General features: G+C 44.2%; 1 protein-coding gene across 1 annotated transcript in view; it reads left to right on the forward strand.

Annotated features, from left to right (window-relative positions):
• LOC147261439 (protein unc-13 homolog A) overlaps positions 1-15,758 on the forward strand; it is a 35,856-nt gene that overhangs the window by 2,228 nt on the left and 17,870 nt on the right. The window contains exons 2-16 of the mRNA XM_086203445.1: positions 3,128-3,157; positions 3,885-3,984; positions 6,011-6,128; positions 6,230-6,353; positions 7,134-7,204; positions 7,290-7,344; positions 7,782-7,811; positions 9,304-9,517; positions 11,252-12,343; positions 12,426-12,528; positions 13,536-13,579; positions 14,507-14,585; positions 15,046-15,051; positions 15,149-15,223; positions 15,306-15,525. Of these exons, the coding sequence (XP_086059571.1) occupies positions 3,128-3,157; positions 3,885-3,984; positions 6,011-6,128; positions 6,230-6,353; positions 7,134-7,204; positions 7,290-7,344; positions 7,782-7,811; positions 9,304-9,517; positions 11,252-12,343; positions 12,426-12,528; positions 13,536-13,579; positions 14,507-14,585; positions 15,046-15,051; positions 15,149-15,223; positions 15,306-15,525 (2,361 nt within the window). The remainder of the gene's footprint in view (positions 1-3,127; positions 3,158-3,884; positions 3,985-6,010; positions 6,129-6,229; positions 6,354-7,133; positions 7,205-7,289; positions 7,345-7,781; positions 7,812-9,303; positions 9,518-11,251; positions 12,344-12,425; positions 12,529-13,535; positions 13,580-14,506; positions 14,586-15,045; positions 15,052-15,148; positions 15,224-15,305; positions 15,526-15,758) is intronic.

Below are 15,758 nucleotides of genomic sequence, written 5' to 3' on the forward strand. Positions count from 1 at the left end.
TGGCTTGACAGTAATTCAGGGATGGTAATGTCTCTGTCAGCAGAACTTTGTTGTCTGCCGCTGCCTGAATATGCTGCTTAGGAATGAGACAGTGTCTCTCTGAATCCTGTCAGCCTTCGCGTTGTCATCGCCTATGGCTGAACCCAGCTCACCCACCCAGACGCTGGAGGAGTTGTCTTGATTCCCTCTGGAGCCCGGCTCATTGACATGGTGCTTAGTTCGCATAAGTCTGAGGCCGCACTCAGATTGTCCTTCCTTCCATTTTTACCTTCACCCCAAAGGAATAACACGTGAGGTCAAGGAATGGAGGACGGAGGAAAAGACGTTTGTGTTGTTGAGAGAAGACACCTGCACTGTCAGCCTACGCAATTTTGCAATTGGGATGCTGTTAACATGGGTCTTCATGAAGTTATTTTTGTATTTTTACTAAGCAGTCAATCAGAATAGGTTTGCAAGCCACAACTCTTCAGGTTTTTTTGGGTTCGCCAGTTCAGCCATACGTCTTATTTCCCAGTTACACGATAGCGCTGCAACACCTTTAGGGAATTCTATTCAAATTAATCTCTAATGTCCACTGGAACTCAAGGATGAAATGAACAGATTTTGGTGGTCAGATGTCAAGGTCACCGTGACAGACACGCAACCTTGATGCAGTTTTTCTAGTTACTTATTGGCCACTTTTCCTCCTTTCGTCCCTCATGGGCGTGGAGTGCTGCTCAACAAATAAGAGCTAGTGCACTCTAGTTTGTTCATGCTGCTATCAAACAAGGAGAACACAACTTTGGATGGAGGGTAACTCATATCTGCGTCTCTTGTCGGTCACGCTGATTGTTTGTTTTCATAAATGGTGCGTCCAGAGGCACTTCCTGAATTAAGACTGTGAGAAAAAAATAAATGGAGCTGCACAAAATACATGAATGGCTTCAGCTTGCATGGTGCTTCCTCTGATTAAAACAATAACACAATCAGGTGCTGATATATAGTCATAGCTTTGACCTAATTTTCTAAATGTAGTGTTCTCACCAGTAACCTACATTTCAGCGGATTGATCTTGTGTTACGGCCTTCACAGCCGCGTTGTTTATGGGCCGTAGGCGTGTGTGCGGTACGCGTGTGTCGAGGGCTTTCTTGTCTGCTTAGATACAGCCAATATGGTTTGTGGTGACTTCTGGACATTTCTCATGGCAGCACAGCCTGTCAGAGTGACTTATGATTGTGGGTCGTAATTAAGCTCCAGCTTTCCACTGTCAAAAAATCCAATTCCTTCTCTATTGATCCTTCTCATGCGCTGGTATATTTCTAAGGCTGTTTCCATTTTGATAAATACCAGAAATAATAATAAAATATCCAGAAGCAGGCTCTGATGTGGTTTGCCTAAACAACGTGAAGGAGGGTTGAAAACACAGCTTGTTTGATTCTGTTATATTGAACTATTTACAGTAAAAGAGGATATGTCATATCGTTGTTGAGAGAGACAAGAGAGGAATGTCCCCAAGAGCACCTCCTGGAGGGTAAACACACACTGAACGAAAACCTTTTGGCTGCCTGAGATTTGTTCTGTTCGCTCACTGATCTTATTTCTCTCAAGATTTGCTCCATGATCTCCACTCAGGTGCTCCTTGTAATGAGGTCAGTAAAAGGTCACAAATCCTCCAGACTTGTGACATCACAAGTCAACAGTGAGAGGACAGGTGGCATTTTGCAAGCTGGTGTTCAGATTTTGTAGCTGCAGGGATGAGGTTAGCATCACCGTGGGCTCCCTCAACCAAAGACCCATTTTCCATAAACAAGTTCTGTGGCAAACAAAGCAAGGAGGAATGGACTTCAGTGGGCTAATGCAGGTATTAATGCACGCTTGTAGGGTGGTGCTTGTCCAGTAGGGTGGTGCTTGTCCAGTAGGGTGGACTCTGACACCATCCACAGCTGTAACTCCAACCTGAAAACCAGGTCTGAAGCCTCTGAACAGCCATTTGAACTCATGAGGTCTAGCATTTCTGCCCCTATGTGTGCGTGCGTGTGTGTGTGTGTGTGTGTGTGTGTAGGTGTGTGTGTGTGTAGGTGTGTGCTCCTGATGTAAGTTTTTGTGTGTGTCGCACAAAAAAAATGAGATAACAAATAACAATGAAAAAGAGTGAATGAGTGAATGAAATGGAAACACACTCATGTCTTGCTGACTCAGGGCCATTTTATGTTTCATTTAGTGATGTTACCATGGTGACTGGTTGTGCTATCGATGGTCTGTGGATGGTATTATGAAATAGAGTGATGAGAATAAGTGTTCACCTCACATTTTCCACTAGGAGACCAAGGTACATGATTAGTTAAATAACACACACAGCTTGCCCTTGCATTTTATTTACACGTGTCATTTTTATGTGGGTGCATGATGTGTATACACTTGGAGTGTGGTGTGGATCTTGTGTAATGTGTGTGTGTGTGTGTGTGTGTGTGTGTGTGTGTGTGTGCGTGCGCGTGCTGTGGAGAGCTGTGGTTAGTAGAGTATTAAAAATGTATGCCTGAGCTACGTCAAAGCTGGTAAAGAGGTGCTGCAGTGAGAACGCCCGGGCTCTAACTACTCTGAGACATCCACTGACATGGTGTGTTTGATAAAGATGTTCCCTTTGAGTGTGTGTGCACATAAACAAAAATGTGCTGAGGGCGTTCACCACATGTGCAGTCACTTAAGCGCCGCAGCAATTCTTTTAATAAATAAATAATAGTTTAAAGATACATATTTAATCTGTTCTGCCACACTCGTGAGGCACAGAGAGACAGATGATTATTCAGTGTGTTTCTGGTTTTTCAACCACATTCAGTGCCAACATGTCTGGACCTTATGGCAAAGAAGGCAGAGCACTTATTCCGAATTTGCATAGTTGCAGTTTTAGTGTGCTGAGTCTGCAAACACCTCGTACATGAATATGTACCCTTCGTGACTCAGAGGTGATGTGTTAGCAGAAAATGTAGTATTTTAATTGTAATTTTACATGGGAGCAGATTTGTGTGCAATAATTGTTTTAATGTTTCTCAAATGGGTTGTTCTCTGTGATAAAGCCAGACTGTTGTATGAGAAGTGAAAACAGATGGTGCTCCTGTATGTGACTCTGTCTCTCTCTGTGGTTCCACAGTGAAGAAAGCCAAGCTGGATGGACCCCAAGGTAAGATCCTGGAGATGGAATGTGTGTGTGTGTGTGTGTGTGTGTGTGTGTGTGTGTGTGTGTGTGTGTGTGTGTGTGTGTGTGTGTGAGAGAGAGAGAGAGAGAGAGAGAGAGATGTGAGAGGTGTGTGTGTGTGTGTGTGTGTGAGAGAGAGAGATGTGAGAGGTATGTGTGTGTGTGTGTGTGTGAGAGAGAGAGAGATGTGAGAGGTGTGTGTGTGTGTGTGTGTGTGTGTGTGTGTGTGTGTGTGTGTGTGTGTGTGTGTGATGTACACCGCAGCACACAAGACTCAGTACAAGGACAGCATGGTGTACTAAACGAAGTCAGTTTCTGTGTTGAGGAAAACATTTGTCTCACAGGGGCTAAAGGGATCAACCAATAATTGAAACATGATCAGAATATGTGCACTATCCTAATCACAGGAGGAGCAATGTGTGTGTGCCATTCTGAATCAAGAACAGGAGATATCTCAGCCTGCAAATCGAAATCCTTGGGTTTGATAAAATCCAGATTCCTGCTAAAATCCCACTGTTAACATCTCAAAAGGGTCAAATGTAAATAATGGCACACAAAAAACAGATAATTCAGCCTAATATTATGAACCATATTGCAAATTGTACGTCAGCCCAAATAATCACAGTTTGTTTTTGTTTTTTTCCGAATGACTGAGCCCTAAATGATTGGAGAGGTGTGTCTTTGTAACTCATCTCATCTTTCTCCTCAACAGAGAAGTTCAACACTTATGTGACCCTGAAGGTTCAGAATGTCAAGAGCACAACCATTGCTGTCAGGGGCAACCTGCCCAGCTGGGAGCAGGACTTCATGTTGTGAGTCCTTCAGCATCCTCTCTCTCTCTCTCTCTCTCTGTCTCTCTCTCTCTCTCTCTCTCTCTGTCTCTCTCTCTGTCTCTCTCTCTCTCTGTCTCTCTCTCTCTCTTTCTCTCTCTCTGTCTCTCTCTCTCGCTCTCTCTCTCTCTCTCTACCTTCCTCTGCTTTGACTTTTCTCTCATTTCATCCTGTCGTCTCACTCTCCACTTCAGCTGCTGGAGTGCTTTTGTCTTTTTTTTTTCTTTGCCTCATCCTTTTTGCCCCCCATCCCGAGTGCTCTTTATCTCCGTTTTTGTTTCAGCTTGTTCCAGCTGTTTTAGCTTTTCCTCTCCACGCCAGCACCCTCCTCCCGCCTCCAGCAGCTGCCTCATCTTCTTCTTTTTTTTCAACTTGATATTACACCCCATTTCGTCTCTCTTCATCTATTTCTGCTCTCCAGACATTATTAGCAGCCTTTTCAATTTATTTCTTTGAGGTTGTGTTTCAGTAAATGTGGAGCTCATTTAGGAATCGGCATGCAGAGCGACTCAGTGACAGCGTAGCAGCGGATGGGTGATGAATGTTGAGAATCATTGAAGACGTGGGCTGCAGCGAGCTGGATTACTGCAGAGTGCTGTGCATTAGTATGATGTTGGGAGGTGTTGAGCATTCTGCTGGGGCTGCATCACTGAAGTGGTGTTATGAAATGTTCGGGTTGCAGAGAGAACCATACCCCTTCAACAGGAACCTCTCTTCCTCCTCACTTTCCTCTAGAGATGGGATATGGGATTGGGAATATCGGAATACAGATGTTACCGCAGATTGGATCTTGGAATGATGGGGCCATTACACATACCGATTGTGATTCCATTCCTAAGTTTGCGCTGGACCCTGAATGTAGCATGAGTTATGTCACTGATTCGTATGTAGAGTTCAAAAAAATTGCTTCACCTCATGATGTAACATTAGACATAATGACAACAGTAAGAATGATAATAATGAAGAAAAACGGCTCTCTTATCAGAATTAGCATCGACATCTGGGTGTATGTGTATTGGAATGGATCAGAACTGAAAAAATGTGGATGGCTGCATTTCAGCTTTCTTCCCTCAGGCATATAGCCTTCCTCCTCTGGCCTCATCACACTCCTCTCTCCACCTCTCACCCTTGTCCTGCCTTCTGCTCTTGCTCTGTCTGGTAAATATTGCAAAAATACCTAAATCAAGATCAGCGAACAAAATATTCATGTTGAAAATCTTCACTGATACACATTTCATGATTCGCCAAGTACAAAGATTCAATTAACAGTCAACGGAAACTCCAGAACCCATTGATCACTTTGAAAATCAGGGACTAATATTGAACTCACAGGCTCTTGCAAACCCCGCATCGTGGGAACTCATAACATGGCCTGTGGGAGCTCTGTCTGAAACGACGGCTAGTGTCTCACCTGGGCCTCACCTGGATCAGGGCATCAGCGAGCACTTTGACTGACTGTGGTGCTGCTTGGCAGCGTCGGAAGTGCAAACACATAACATTCTAGCAGCGCTCGCATTGATTCAGGTGTGAGGAACCTAAGGGCTAGTCAGTGGCATCAATATCTTCATCATTCAGGAACCATCTACAAACCTAGACCACATGAGGGTGGACATTGTCCTGCAACAGGGGGAACCCAACTGCACCACTGCACCAGAGCAGGATCAGACAGGCAGAGTAGCCTCTGGCTAGCATGTGGAGCTCTGTGGGACCCTCCAGGATCTACCACCCCGGAACATCCCTGAGGATCACACACAACACATGGCAACACCACACACTTCTTGAGACCTTTTAGTCAACAAATTAAGAGATTCCCATCTAGAAATCCTCTAAGCTGTTATTCTGATTCCTCCAACCATGCATTTCTTTATTCTCTCCCCAGAAATTCAATATAATATTTTAATCTTGTAATTATTCACTGGGTGTTATTGTGATCAGCTTGATTACATTTTAATTGATTTACAGCACTACTGTTTTTAGTAACTGTGCATCTCTGTGCATCTCTGTTTAGTGAAATTAACCGCCTAGACCTGGGTCTGACAGTAGAGGTGTGGAACAAAGGGTTAATCTGGGACACCATGGTCGGCACCGTGTGGATTCCACTCCATAGCATCCGGCAGTCCAATGAGGTTTGCTGCAGCAGAACTGTCTGTTCTTGCTTGTGCTTGTGGGACTCGCTGGTTGAGCTCATCTTATCTAGCCAAGCCGCATGTCTTCTTTGTGTCCCCAGGAAGGACCAGGGGAGTGGCTCACACTGGACTCTCAGGTCATCATGACTGATAATGAGATCTGTGGCACCAAAGATCCCACGCTGCACCTGGTGCTGCTCGACACAAGATTTGAGCTGCCTCTAGGTGAGCGCATTGGACCTTCTTTTTACAGGAAAAAGTGATATTCCTTACATCACGAGAGGAAATGGGTAGGAGAAGATGAGAAAGTGAAGCTGTGGGAAATTAGAAAAGGAATGGGTGAATGACAGGAATGGATTATTTCTGTCTGGTTATTTCCACATGATCTATGAACACTAGGTTAATCAATCTTGGAATGATTAATTACCGCGACCTACTTTTCAGCCATCAGTTTGCAGGACTGAGCACGTGGATGCATGTCTTGGAGAGGAGTGTTTGCCTCCTTTCCTTCTCATTGATTCAGCTATCTTCCTCTTAACATTGATTAAGTGCCATTTTCATACTGTTTCCCCTCCCGCTAGTCGATATTGTGCACCTGACTCCTCCATTTTGTGCTGCTGGCCTATTTATAGGTGTTTAGCTTCAGGGCTGCTGGTGAAAGGGTTTTTCTTCAATGTCACTGTGTCAGGTGACGAGTCTGGAGTTGTATAAGTATTGATAAAATTATATTTGATAATGTGAATATGGCTGCAGACTAGATTGCAGTCATCCCCCCTTCATTAGATGACAACCATCCTACTCCTAAACAAAGGTGTGCATCCACAGGCTCAACTCTCTCCCAAATAATGTTTTGTTTTACTTTACTTTGTTGTCACATGAGTCGAGTTTCGAACACAGGTCAAACCTAGTTTTAAGCAGAAACTTCTGTTGTTAATTATTCTCTGTAAGCGAAGCTGCATCAAAGTTGTTTCAGTCACCGGAGTTCGTCTGGCTTATTGTCGTCAGATATCCCTGAGGATGAGGCACGCTACTGGGCCAAAAAACTGGAGCAACTCAATGCCATGAGGGACCAAGATGTAAGGTCTCACTGCAGCATTCCCTTACATATTAAGAACATCGCAGCTTGACTATTTGTGTTACATTGTATTTGTCTTCCCACAGTACTCATACCAGGAGGAACAGGAACGCCCTCTCCGTGTACCAGGAACCCAGTGCTGTACGTGAGCGACCACTGCTTCTGAAAACCAGTCTGAACAACAGCGTTGTGTTATCTCTTTCAGATGTAATTAGACTGGGTCAGTGCGGCGTGTGCATTATGTGGTTAACCAAAAGAGGGTAGTTGTGTGTTACAAGGGAAGGAGTCTGGATCGCTGCCTGCATTGCAAGGGATCAATAGTGGTATTAGATACTGGAAGTGAGCTGGTCCAGGATGATGCTGTCTCTCAGCTCTGGTCCCAGTCTGCTGAGCTTGCTGAGCCAGCTGTCTGGGTCCACTGCAAAGACTCCGAGGCTCAGCAGCTCTCCCTCTGGGCTTTCTTTCCATTCACCAGCTCCAGCCGGGACATTCAAAGTATAAATGGCATAAATGCACGTTTATGTGTGGACATCAGTGTAATTCACCATCGATTCTGACTCCCATGTCTTTCATTACAGGTAACTGGAGTCTATGGGGAGACCAACAGAGTGAGTGAACATATAGAACAGACTGTGCGCACTGAAGTTCCGGACAGAGCTGTTAGATCAGAGCTGACTTCAGCTCTGCTTTAATGGTGTCTGTATACATAAGAAACATATACAGTATATACGCCAATCAGCCAGACCATTAACTCCACTGACAGGGTCCATATTGAGTCCAATACAACAAGCCTGCAATAAATCTCCTTTTCGTGAGGATTATAATCAGTTGTTACTGAATCCATCCGAGAGATGCGTTGATCTGTTTAACTGTTATTTTCAAGGCTGTAGTTTGTGGTGATGTTGAATTGCACTGGCTTATACTGAGGAACTGCCTCTAATATTTTGTCATTAGATACACCTATCAGTAAAACCCAGCTTAGTTTAGCAGCACCACAAACTATGCAGCCTCCAAAAAGACCATGATAACAGATCAGCTCCTCCCTCGATCTGAACATTGTCATACTCATGAAGGCAGAGATTTATTGCAGGCCTGTTGTATTTCGTTCAAAACAAAAGCTGCCAGTGATCACTGTACATAATTTAAGGGGGAAAAAAGCTGGAGAAATGCTGCCAAAATCTTGTCCCTTCAGGTTATCCTTCTGCAGTTTTCAAAACTTGAGGGAAATGTGTGTAGGAGCAGCTGCTGTTCTTACACCGTCTTTCCAATATGGATGACAACACCTTCAAGCCATGATTCCCAAACTGGGGTACAAGGATCCAAGGTTATACACATTTATGTCAGGAAAAAATCATTGTAACCTCTTAAAATAAAAAATAAATGAGTGTTTTATGTTTTCCCCACTTACATTCGGGGAAGACCATCTCCTTTTCTTCTTCTGATTGGCTCTGACCCTGACGCTCATCAAGTACCATCCAATCAGAGGCAGAGTAGGGCGGGTAGTCTGAGAATGCTCATCCGAAAAAATGAACCCTCCTTTGCACCAACTTCTTAATCTACATTGCTCACACATGGATAAAGGAAATGGAAAGTCATCTGTTTCGATTGCCAGATCATCCAAATTACTGAAGAAATGAAATCTCTCATTCACAATGACTGTATCCAGTAGTGGATGCTCAGTTTTTTTTAAGTCAGTATGTTTTTGAATATTTGGTGACACGGTTGAAGTGAAGTCTGATTCCTTTAATTAGTGTTTATATGCACAGGCAGATGAAGATGAAGGTGTAGCTGCTGTCCTCATCAGTGTGAGGACAAAGAAGGATCATGATGAAGGACTCATGGTAGTTATCACTTGGGACTAATCAGTCTAATCTGCTTGATTAAAATCTCTCATCACTTCTTTGTGGAGTGGTAATCTCTGTTCCTTGTACACCAGAGGAACATGGCGGATTAGATTTGTGTACATATGTCACAGTCTGAATTGCCTGTACGAGGCTGAGAATTGCTTCTTTCACTTTGCTTTTATGGATTAAAGACCACACACACATTTTCTCCCCTTCGTCTGTTTCTGTCCTCAACAACACTTTGCCCTTTGTGTAGACGAGGACCCGGACAGTGCCGTGGATGACAGGGACAGCGACTATCGCAGTGAAACCAGTAACAGCATCCCCCCTCCATACTACAGCACATCCCAGCCCAACGCCTCCGTCCACCAGTATCCCATCAGCCACCAGCACCGCAGCTCCAGAAGCCTCTCTTACCCTCGCTCAGGCAACGGCCATGACCTTGACTACCACCATCAGAGGACTGTCAGGTGTGTGCTAATGCTAGTATAATAAGTCCTCTATGGAACTATGTTCACAAGCAATTCCTTTTGTTTCAAGTAGCTTATTTTTGTCCATGTTTCTCAGCGTCTTAGGCAGGTTCAGACACCTTAACGCAGTTTAGAATGACAGAACACCAAAACAAATCGGATTGAATTCTCATATCATTCATTAGTTTACTCTCAAAATAATTTACTAGTGATTTAAAATATATTTTCCTCTCACTGACAAATTAAATAAGCCATTGCCGAACTACATGTTTTAGCACTAGATGTAACTGAAGTAATACTTTACCAAAAAAATTGTATTTTGAATTTCAAGTACTCTCAAGTAGGTGCCTTTAGCCAACAAAGATGTTTTTTTTCCATCCTGCATCACTTCTTTGTAACTTTAGAATGCAGAAGGAGCCACATACATTTAGCTTGAAGCTAATGGCGCCCCCTGGCCTCCAACTACAAACAATACCAAAACTGTCTAAAAAAACAATTCTGTTCACAAACACAAACTATAACCCTTCTGTTCTGGTGCTAACATGAAAGTGTGAACAAGATGGTTCAGCTGGATACACTAGCTGGTCGTGCACAGTGATACTGGGTGCTAGCCAGTAATGGAGGGGTTACACTACAAAGCCAAGTGGCCAAACAGCTACATAAAGAAGAACTGGATGATACGGAACAATGTACTTTAGAGTTTGTAAGCAGATCTTTTTCAACAGTTTTGCTGTTGGTTGTTTTTGATGGCCATGGGGCGCCATTAGCTTGAAGCTATATGTATGTGGCTGGTTCTTTCTGCTATTTAAAGTCACAAAGAAGTGATGTGGGGGGGGGGGGGTCATCTTGGTGAGCTTAAGGCAGTTATTTGTGAGCACCTTTTGCTTTTATGCCAAAATTATTGTTTGTGCTGAACTCAAATGTAGTCCCTGTGCTCCTGCCATGCGGCGTATGCTTTTGAAAAACTACCAACGGGTTGTGTTAACCGAAAACTATTTGTCTTTTATAGTTGTTTAGATTACGGTTACATTTCTCAGTGTTTATTGACGTATTTTGGACAGACTGAGAATGAAACTGTGCAGCCTCCAACCTCTTCCTTTATGAATAATTCAAAATGCAATCTAATGGTCAATACTGCACATGAGATTAGCTGCATGTGTGAGTGTCTCGGACGGGGCAACCTCCCCACACCCTGGCCCATTCCTCTTCATCTCCTCTCTTTCCCACCTCTCACTTCCTGTCTTCACTGTCTCACCTGCTATCCAACCTTATGCCTTTATTCTGATTTAATAGCCCTGTTTTTCCCTATTTGTTGTATTTCTTGACGCTTGTTCTTTTGTTAGCTTTCTGGAAGCCGCTCCCTTTTCTGTTCTGCTCTATTTCTCCCTGCTTGTGTGGTTTTTCTATCCCCAGAGCATTCAATCTGTTAGCCATCAGCAGGATTTGTGGCCAATCTAAGACATGCAGAAAAGGTTTTAGAAGGGCTGTCTGAGAGAGTACAATGTGTACCGGCCATATCCTAACGAAGTGTTTTAGATAATTGTAAGGAGAGCAAGGCTAAACTGTGTCTTTAACAATTTTACATGTTTGTAATGTGCATTAATATCTCTTCTCCTCCCTTCTCTTCTCCTCCCTTCTCTTCTCTTCTCTTCTCTTCTCTTCTCTTCTCTTCTCTTCTCTTCTCTTCTCTTCTCTTCTCTTCTCCTCTCTTCTCTTCTCTTTTCTTCTCTTCAGTCCCACGGGGAGCTATGCATCGTCTGCAGAGTTGAGTCGATGCAGCAGTCAGCTAAGCGAAGAGGACTACGGTGGCGAGTATGGCGAGAGGGACCCTTACGACGAGAATGACTCCTACCATTCCTGCCACTCCTCGGTTAGCTACAGTAAAGGTTCTCCAGACTGGGACCCTGATGAGACCCAGGGAGCATACAGTGATGAGGGCGGCTACAGTAAAGATGGAGGTGAAGAGCCAGCCCTATATGAGGAAGATGATGGAGGACTTTACGAGGGAGAAGAGGAGGGCCTCTATGAGGATGAAGAGATGATATATGATGATGAAGATTTGTATAATTTGGATGGAACCCTCAGTGAGGACATGGAACCTCCATTCACCCCCACGCCAACATCAACTGCCCCACCAGGTCTTGATGCTCCTGGCTCCAGACCTCCACTAGAGAAGCAACCCTCTTTACACCAACAGCAGCCCCCCACGCAACCCTCTAACCAAACGTCCAGCCAGGCTCACCCTCCTGGCGTGGCCCCAGCAGCACAGCCCCCTTCTGCTCAACAAACTACCCAACCACCTAAACAGCCGAAGCCCCAAACCCAGCCCCAGCCAGCTCCGTCTGCTACGTCCTTCTTCTCAATGGCCAAACCTCTAACCGCTGCAGTCACAGGCTTGGCCTCTACTTTCCTGTCCTCTGTTCCCACCACCCAGCCTCCACAATCTCACCCCCCACCCTCAGCTGTTCCTCCACAACACCAGTCTGTTGCACCCAACGCTGTCCCACCATCCCACCCAGCTACCCTGGCTACCTCTGCCTCTCAGCCCCCCTCTGCTACCACGGGCCCTTCCTCCCAACAAACACCAACGTCTACACCACCTCAGTCCCAACCCAGTTGTCCTGCTCCCGTACAGTCAACTGCACTGACGGATCAAGATCCCCAGCTGGAAGAAGAACCTTGGCCAGAGGAGGAGAACATTTTGGAGGAGGCCAGCACACCACCTGCCCCTCCAGAAGAGAACCTCAGCATGGAGGAGAAAGAGGAATACGTTGACGAGAGCAGACCACCGACACCAGTAGAGGAAAAAGAAGTAGCGCCTGAGAGGTAAGAGTGAATCCTCACACCAGAGCAGAAGACCAGAAGAGCTACAACATATTCATCCCTGAAATAATGTTGTGTATTTCAGCCCTGTAGTGGTACAGGAACCCAAAGAGCCAGTGGACCCAGCAGTGAGGGCCAAGGAGAACTGGCTACGACTCTACAACAAGGTCCTGGAGCAGCTTCGGGAGGTAAGTGCAGAGCCATAGAACCTGCTTGGGGTGTGATTTAGCTCCACCCTCAGTCTCTCAGCTTAAATTTTAAAATATACTTTAGTTTAGTAGACTCTAAAACTGTCTGCCAAGTCTCTGAAATATGTATGCGTGGTGCATTATTCATGTGCAAAGCCAGGGTACATACTGTAAGTTCTTGAGGTTCTGTTTATGATGTGTGTTTTTTTTAGCCGACCACCAGAGAGCACCCTTAATGTGTTTCACTTTCTATAATTGATAACTTTTTGGTTCTTTTAAAATTAAAGTACCACTGGCTTGACAGACAGCGGGCTTTTTATTTGAGTTTATAATGCAACTCCACGCCACCATTCAACTGCTTGATTCAGTTCAATTTGCCTGATCAGTTTTCTTATTTTCTCCACATATTTCGTTGCTATTCATTACCATTGAATTCAGTTGTGAAGAGAATTAATCACTTGCTTCAATGTTTATGTTGGTGTATGCGTCATTTTGTGCACTCCCCGCCTTTGTCCTTTTTTTTTTCTTTTTGGTTGTTTGTGCCGACCCACTTTGTTTTCTTTCCAGTTTCATGTTATTGCCTTTGTGACACTCGCATGCACTTTGCTCGGCCGTCATTGGAGCATGCTAGCAGGTAGGTTGCTGGAGAGAATGAAGGAACTGTTTGTCAGTGAAGCAACATATGTCTTATGCAACGCCTCAGTGTTTTTCTGTTACATTTGTCTAGAGATTTGGATTGTTAGCCACATCGTTACATGTGTTTAGATACAAACTTTGCTTTGTTATGTAACCAGCTCATGTATTTTGTAGTGACACAAGTTAGATTATTGAATAACTGCTGAGAGGCAACATTAAGGTTTTTTTTAGAGTAATACCTCCATGTCCCAGCCCATACTCCTTCACTCTTGTCATATCAAAGAGGAAAAGCCTGATTCATAATCACTTCAGTTTCATCTATATACAGTATAAAAAACTAGAGAAAACTGCAACTTTCTTCTCTGTATCAGGCTCGAGGAGAGACCTCCAGCTCGCTGTGGTTCGGTAAAGGAGGGTAAGTATCAGCTGTCCAGTGTATGATTTGTGCCTTTGTTATTGTCGCCTCAGACTGAGATGGTCTTTGAATTAAAACAGATATGCTCCATATTATTTTTAAAAGTTATCAGAAATACACTATAGGTTATACCCAGACTGTAGTTATTTCAATTATTTCAAAGACATCATTTCTTTGTGTACCCAGCTGATTCCTCTTAAACTTCAGAATTGACCCACCAGGAGTAGTAATTCTTCCATTTCTGGTCTAAATTGTCATTTTGAAATTCTGAAAATGCCAGAAATGGATTAAGTATCCCAAAGCCCCCGCAAAAAACATTCCAATATTGCCCAAATCCGTCAAATAATTACTGAGTTATTGAACATATAGGGAGTTATGCTAATAAATGCTAATTATGCAAATTGTTCACTATATGAAAAGCTTGCCATTGCTGCTGCAGATTGAAAATGCCCTTCTACTGTCTGGGAATCCTCTAATCCTCGCTTTTGCCTTGTGGCTCTCAGCCAGAGTATCGAGCAGCGGTGGGCTGCCCTGACTGAGCTGGCAGGTCATTTGTAGATGTGGCAGACCTCAGAGTTTGCCAAATAGAAACCCAGCAAATTACATGCGGGTGTGTGGAGTGTCATTACTACTGAGACACAGTGCCCCGCATAATTATATCCTCCAGTAAAGTCCTTGAAAAGTCCTTGACCAGAGGAGCAACAGCAATGCCTCCACAGGGATGAACCATGCACTTGTATGAAGGAACTCTGGATATTTATATAATTACTGGTTACTTCTATTCACCATGGAGGCTTTTTTGTTGTTGGTGGTGCCATTTGTTTGTCTATTAGCAAGAACTACTTTAAACTGAGAGGTAGAGCATTGGAAAATCTGTGCCTCTGAGTGTACCTCTAGCTGAAACTATAATGGTTCTTTTGTATTCAGGATGGGAGGTGCCCTCTACAGTATTGACAGCATGCCAGACCTTCGCAAGAGAAAAGCCATTCCTCTTGTCAGAGATCTGGTGAGATTGTCAAGCACTCACACACTCACACACTCACACACTCACACACACACACACACACACACACACACACACACACACTCTTACACAATGATCATGTTGGAAATAATTTTTGTTGAAATATCATTCCAGGACAGCCTTCACGTTCCTTCAACGTATGCTTTATAGTCATTTTTACTCTGAAAACATCCAAAAATATTTCCCCTCTTCGCTAAGTCTTAAGTCTTTAGTCTCAGTTTTCCTGACCCTTCCCCCAGCCCCCCTTTGTTGATAAATTAAATGCTTGCCTATCTGTGGTGTTGTAATTAAGCTTATTAATCACTGGAGTAAACACTGCTCCCTAGAGTTTAGGGAATATCCCGTTAGCTGCACACACAAGCGGAATGCATCCTAAACACTTGCTAATTTATGCTTCTCTCCTCTTTCTCGCACTTGTTTTGCCAATGCTTTGCTACATCAGGCAATGGTAAGTTCCCATCTAATCCCCACAGGTATAAAATATAAGTCTGGCCACCCACTGTTGTTTTTTTTTTTTTTAAAAACAACCTTTCTCCTGTTTTAAGTCCCTAGTGCAGAACTCTAGAAAAGCTGGGATCACCTCAGCCATGGCATCCACCACTCTTGGCAACGAGGAGCTGGTGGGTTTTCTTCGTTTTGTTTCTCCAACGTCGAATCAGTGTCTGTGTCACACTAACACTCGCTTCTCGCCGTCTCTTGCAGAAGAGTCACGTGTATAAAAAGACCCTTCAGGCTCTGATCTACCCCATCTCCTCCACCACTCCACACAATTTCGAGGTGTGGACGGCCACAACCCCCACCTACTGTTATGAATGTGAGGGGTTGCTGTGGGGTATCGCCCGGCAAGGCATGCGCTGCTCTGAGTGCGGTGTCAAGTGCCACGAAAAGTGCCAGGATCTACTGAATGCTGACTGTTTGCAGAGTAAGACGCAATGTTTTGATAGGTGGATGCTTATGCGCGACGTTCCTGCACACACAAGGGGCCTCATTCATGAAATGTTCACACGCACAACTGCAGGACTTCTTAGCCCTCACTTCGTCTTACAGGCAGGAACCAGAGACTGGTGGCCATTTGTAACTACTTGCCTCTGACATTTAATGCGTACTTCTTACACTACTAAAGTCTTTACAAGGAGTTACAAATGCCCATCAGTC

The sequence above is a fragment of the Aulostomus chinensis genome, chromosome 5 (assembly GCF_037954235.1).
Source record: "Aulostomus chinensis isolate RoL2024-O1b breed Wild chromosome 5, RoL_Achi_v1.0, whole genome shotgun sequence".
NCBI classification, from domain to species: Eukaryota; Metazoa; Chordata; class Actinopteri; order Syngnathiformes; family Aulostomidae; genus Aulostomus; species Aulostomus chinensis.